Source organism: Bidens hawaiensis, unplaced genomic scaffold (genome assembly GCF_021521415.1).
Source record: "Bidens hawaiensis isolate Kalapana, Puna unplaced genomic scaffold, B.hawaiensis_p1.1 tig00004722_1, whole genome shotgun sequence".
Classification (NCBI taxonomy): Eukaryota; Viridiplantae; Streptophyta; class Magnoliopsida; order Asterales; family Asteraceae; genus Bidens; species Bidens hawaiensis.
Window position 1 is genome coordinate 683,737 of NW_027491291.1, and position 6,042 is coordinate 689,778.

Consider the following 6,042-nt stretch of genomic DNA (forward strand, 5'->3'; position numbering starts at 1 on the left):
CTCCAAGGGCGCTGCTACTAATGCGGGTTTGTATATGCCTTTACCAGTCCCTTTTAAGCCTTGGACTGACAATAGTATGGATTTTGTGTTGGGGTTACCTCGGACTCAGAGGGGTAACGATTCGATTTTTGTTGTTGTTGATCGGTTCTCCAAGATGGTGCACTTTATTCCTTGCAAGAAGACGACAGATGCATTTAATGAGGCTCAATTATTCTTCCGGGATGTTTATCGTTTGCATGGTTTGCCGTCTTCTATTGTTTCTGACCGGGATACTCGTTTCTTGAGTCATTTTTGGCGCAGCCTATCGAAAATGGTGAACACTCAACTTAACTTCAGTAGTGCCTATCACCCTCAAACGGATGGGCAAACGAATGTTGTTAATCGGTCCCTTGGTAATCTTTTACGATGTCTTGTGGGTGATCATCTGAAGTCTTGGGATCAAAATTTAAGCCAAGCTTAGTTTGCTCATAATCATGTTGCCAATCGAAGTACCGGGTTTAGTCCTTTTCAGGTGGATTATTCTGCTCAGCCACGAGGACCCCTTGACAATATGTCACCCACTGTTCCTGGTTCTGTACCCAAAAAGATGAAGGATTTTGATGAAGGGTTACATGATAATCACAAAGATGTACTTGACAACCTGGTTCGAGCCAATTCAAAGTACAAGCAAGCTGTTAATCAAAAGCGAAGACATGTTGAGTTTGAAGATGGTGATTTTGTCTGGGTTGTTTTGAAAAAAGATCATTTTTCTGTTGGGGACTACAACAAGTTATCGGCTAAAAAGATTGGACCCATGGAAATTGTATAGAAAATTAACTCAAATGCTTATCGTTTAAAACTACCGAGCCACGTTCGTTGTTCTGATGTGTTTAATGTGAAGCATTTACTACCTTATTACGGGGACACTTATGAGGATGAAGATGTGGCGGATTCGAGGTCGAATTTTTTCTATCCATGGGGGAATGATGTGTGCCCAAGTAATGAAGACCGGGATATTATGTTTCTGGAGGCCCAAGATCGCGCAACAAAGGGTGGCCCACGAAAACGGGCATAACCTGGCCCACGAAGCTCCGTTTCAGGCCCATTACCAGTCAAATCGAAGCTTGAGACGAGGAGCACATTGTGGCAAACAGCCTACGGCAGTTTGGCACCTGTCTCATAGGGCGCTTCTACTAATGTGGGTCTCTATATGCCTTTACCAGTCCCTTCAAAGCCTTGGACAGACATTAGTATGGATTTTGTGTTGGGGTTACCTCGGACTCAGAGGGGTAACGATTCGATCTTTGTTGTTGTTGATCGGTTCTCCAAGATGGTGCACTTTATTCCTTGCAAGAAGACGACAGATGCAGTTAATGTGGCTCAATTATTCTTCCGGGATGTTTATCGTTTGCATGGTTTGCCATCTTCTATTTTTTCTGACCGGGATACTCGTTTCTTGAGTTATTTTTGGAGCAGCCTATGGAAAATGGTGAACACTCATCTTAACTTCAGTAGTGCCTATCACCCTCAAACGGATGGGAAAACGGAAGTTGTTAATCGGTCCCTTGGTAATCTTTAACAATGTCATGTGGGTGATCATGTGAAGTCTTGGGATCAAAAATTATGTCAAGCTGAGTTTGCTCATAATCATGCTGCCAATCAAAGTACCGGGTTTAGTCCTTTTTAGGTGGTTTATTCTGCTCAGCCATGGGGACCCCTTGACCTAATGTCACCCCCTGTTCCTGGTTCTGTACCCAAAAAGGTGAAGGATTTTGTTGAAGGGTTACATGTTATTCACTAAGATGTGCATGACAACCTGGTTCGAGCCAATTCAATGTACAAGCAAGCTACTGATCAAAAGCGAAGACAGTTAAGTTTGAAGAAGGTGATTTTGTCTTGGCTGTTCTGACAAAAGACCGTTTTTCTGTTATGGACTACAACAAGTTATCGGCTAAAAAAATTGGACCCGTGGAAATTGTGGAGAAAATAAACTCAAATGCTTATCGTTTAAAACTACCGAGTCACATTCGTTGTTCTGATGTGTTTAATGTGAAAAATTTACTACCTTATTACGGGGACACTTCTGAGGATGAAGATGTGGTGGATTCGAGGTCAAATTTTTTCTATCCAGGGGGGAATGATGTGGTCCCAAGTATTGAAGACATGGCTATTATGTTTCTGGAGGCCCAAGATCGCACAACAAATGGTGGCCCACGAAGCTCCGTTTCAAGCCCATTACCAGTCAAATCGAAGCTTGAGACGAGGAGCACAATGTGGCAAACTGCCAATGGTAGTTTGGGCTCTGTCTCATAGGGTACGGCTACAAATGCGGGTCTCTATATGCCTTTACAAGTCCCTTCGAAGCCTTGGACTGACATTAGTATGGATTTTTGTGTTGGTATTACCTCGGACTCAGAGGGGTAACGATTTGATCTTTGTTGTTGTTGTTGTTCGGTTCTCTAAGATGGTGCACTTTATTCCATGCAAGAAGATGACATATGCAGTTAATGTGGCACAATTATTCTTCCGGGAAGTTTATCATTTGCATGGTTTACCATCTTCTATTGTTTATGACCGGGATACTCGTTTCTTGAGTCATTTTTGGCACAGCCAATGGAAAATGGTGAACACTCAACTTAACTTCAGTAGTGCCTATCACCCTCAAACGGACGGGCAAACGAAAGTTTTTAAACGGTCCCTTGGTAATCTTTTACGATGTCTTGTGGATGATCATGTGAAGTCTTGGGATCAAAAGTTATATCAAGCTGAATTTGCTCATAATCATGCTGCCAATCGAAGTACCGGGTTTAGTCCTTTTCAGGTGGTTTATTCTGCTCAGCCACGGTGACCCCTTGACCTGATGTCACCCCCTATTCCTAGTTCTGTACCCAAAAAGGTGAAGGATTTTGATGAAGGGTTACATGATAATCACAAAGATGTGCATGACAACCTGGGTCGAGCCAATTCGAAGTATAAGCAAGCTGTTGATCAAAAGCGAAGACATGTTGAGTTTGAAGATGGTGATTTTGTCTGGGTTGTTTTGAAAAAAGATCTTTTTCTGTTGGGGACTACAACAAGTTATCGTCTAAAAAAATTGGAACCGTGGAAATTGTGTAGAAAATTAACTCAAATGCTTATCGTTTAAAACTACCGAGCCACGTTCGTTGTTCTGATGTCTTTAATGTGAAACAATTACTACCTTATTACGGGGACACTTATGAGGATGAAGATGTGGCGGATTCGAGGTCGAATTTTTTCTATCCATGGGGGAATGATGTGTGCCCAAGTATTGAAGACCGGGCTATTATGTTTCTGGAGGCCCAAGATCGCGCAACAAAGGGTGGCCAACGAGAACGGGCATAACTTGGCCCACGAAGCTCCGTTTCAGGCCCATTACCAGTTAAATCGAAGCTTGAGATGAGGAGCACATTGTGGAAAATAGCATACGGCGGTTTGACCCCTGTCTCAAAGGGCGCTGCAACTAATGCGGGTCTCTATATGCCTTTACCAGTCCCTTCAAAGCCTTGGACTGACATTAGTATGGATTTTGTGTTGGGGTTACCTCGGACTTAGAGGGGTAACGATTCGATCTTTGTTGTTGTTGATCGGTTCTCCAAGATGGTGTACTTGAATCCTTGCAAGAAGTCGACAGATGCAGTTAATTTGGCTCAATTATTCTTCCGGGATGTTTATCGTTTGCATGGTTTGCCATCTTCTATTGTTTCTGACCGGGATACTCATTTCTTGAGTCATTTTTGGCACAGCCAATGGAAAATGGTGAACACTCAACTTAACTTCAGTAGTGCCTATCACCCTCAAACGGACGGGCAAACGAAAGTTTTTAAACGGTCCCTTGGTAATCTTTTACGATGTCTTGTGGATGATCATGTGAAGTCTTGGGATCAAAAGTTATATCAAGCTGAATTTGCTCATAATCATGCTGCCAATCGAAGTACCGGGTTTAGTCCTTTTCAGGTGGTTTATTCTGCTCAGCCACGGTGACCCCTTGACCTGATGTCACCCCCTATTCCTATTTCTGTACCCAAAAAGGTGAAGGATTTTGATGAAGGGTTACATGATAATCACAAAGATGTGCATGACAACCTGGGTCGAGCCAATTCGAAGTATAAGCAAGCTGTTGATCAAAAGCGAAGACATGTTGAGTTTGAAGATGGTGATTTTGTCTGGGTTGTTTTGAAAAAAGATCTTTTTCTGTTGGGGACTACAACAAGTTATCGTCTAAAAAAATTGGAACCGTGGAAATTGTGTAGAAAATTAACTCAAATGCTTATCGTTTAAAACTACCGAGCCACGTTCGTTGTTCTGATGTCTTTAATGTGAAACAATTACTACCTTATTACGGGGACACTTATGAGGATGAAGATGTGGCGGATTCGAGGTCGAATTTTTTCTATCCATGGGGGAATGATGTGTGCCCAAGTATTGAAAACCGGGCTATTATGTTTCTGGAGGCCCAAGATCGCGCAACAAAGGGTGGCCCACGAAAACGGGCATAACTTGGCCCACGAAGCTCCGTTTCAGGCCCATTACCAGTCAAATCGAAGCTTGAGACGAGGAGCACATTGTGGCAAACAGCCTACGGCGATTTGGCACCTGTCTCAAAGGGCGCTGCTACTAATGCGGGTCTCTATATGCCTTTACCAGTCCCTTCAAAGCCTTGGACTGACATTAGTATGGATTTTGTGTTGGGGTTACCTCGGACTCAGAGGGGTAACGATTCGATCTTTGTTGTTGTTGTTGTTCGGTTCTCTAAGATGGTGCACTTTATTCCATGCAAGAAGACGACATATGCAGTTAATGTGGCACAATTATTCTTCCGGGAAGTTTATCATTTGCATGGTTTACCATCTTCTATTGTTTATGACCAGGATACTCGTTTCTTGAGTCATTTTTGGAACAGCCTATGGAAAATGGTGAACACTCAACTTAACTTCAGTAGTGCCTATCTCCCTCAAACGGATGGGAAACGGAAGTTGTTAATCGGTCCCTTGGTAATCTTTTACGATGTCTTGTGGGTGATCATGTGAAGTCTTGGGATCAAAAATTATGTCAAGCTGAGTTTGCTCATAATCATGTTGCCAATCGAAGTACCGGGTTTAGTCCTTTTTAGGTGGTTTATTTCGCTCAGCCATGGGGACCCCTTGACCTAATGTCACCCCCTGTTCCTGGTTCTGTATCCAAAAAGGTGAAGGATTTTGTTGAAGGGCTACATGATATTCACAAAGATGTGCATGATAACCTGGTTCGGCCAATTCAAAGTACAAGCAAGCTACTGATCAAAAGCGAAGACATGTTGAGTTTGAAGGAGGTGATTTTGTCTTGGCTGTTCTGACAAAAGATCGTTTTTCTGTTTAGGACTACAACAAGTTATCGGCTAAAAAGATTGGACCCGTGGAAATTGTGGAGAAAATAAACTCAAATGCTTATCGTTTAAAACTACCAAGTCACGTTCGTTGTTCTGATGTGTTTAATGATAAGCATTTACTACCTTATTACGGTGACACTTCTGAGGATGAAGATGTGGCGGATTCGAGGTCAAATTTTTTCTATCCAGGGGGGGAAGATGTGGTCCCAAGTATTGAAGACCTGGCTATTATGTTTCTGGAGGCCCAAGATCGCACAACAAAGGGTGGCCCACGAACACGGGCATAACTTAGCCCACGAAGCTCCGTTTCAGGCCCATTACCAGTCAAATCGAAGCTTGAGACGAGGAGCACAATGTGGCAAACTGCCAATGGAGGTTTGGCCCTTGTCTCAAAGGGCACTGCTACTAATGCGGGTCTCTATATGCCTTTACAAGTCCCTTCGAAGCCTTGGACTGACATTATTATGGATTTTGTGTTGGGATTACCTCGGACTCAGAGGTGTAACGATTCGATCTTTGTTGTTGTTGTTGTTCGGTTCTCTAAGATGGTGCACTTTATTCCTTGCAAGAAGATGACATATGCAGTTAATGTGGCACAATTATTCTTCCGGGATGTCTATCATTTGCATGGTTTGCCATCCTCTATTGTTTCTGACCGGGATACTCGTTTCTTGAGT

General features: G+C 43.0%; 1 protein-coding gene across 1 annotated transcript; it reads left to right on the top strand.

Moving 5' to 3' along the window:
• Positions 1-4,754: 4,754 nt before the first annotated feature.
• On the top strand, positions 4,755-5,652 carry LOC143627711 (uncharacterized). The gene is made up of 3 exons (XM_077097475.1): positions 4,755-4,991; positions 5,111-5,242; positions 5,356-5,652. The coding sequence occupies exons 1-3, from the start codon at positions 4,755-4,757 to the stop codon at positions 5,650-5,652; spliced, it is 666 nt and encodes a 221-aa protein (XP_076953590.1).
• Positions 5,653-6,042: the final 390 nt, after the last annotated feature.

What these genes read in the sequence shown, in the direction of transcription:
- LOC143627711 (XM_077097475.1), top strand. Translation starts at nt 4,755, where the DNA reads ATGGTGCACTTTATTCCATGCAAGAAGACGACATATGCAGTTAATGTG. An exon ending in AGTTGTTAATCGGTCCCTTG is followed by an intron (nt 4,992 to 5,110) that starts GTAATCTTTTAC and finishes AGTCCTTTTTAG; the next exon opens with GTGGTTTATTTCGCTCAGCC. An exon ending in AAGATGTGCATGATAACCTG is followed by an intron (nt 5,243 to 5,355) that starts GTTCGGCCAATT and finishes TTTTCTGTTTAG; the next exon opens with GACTACAACAAGTTATCGGC.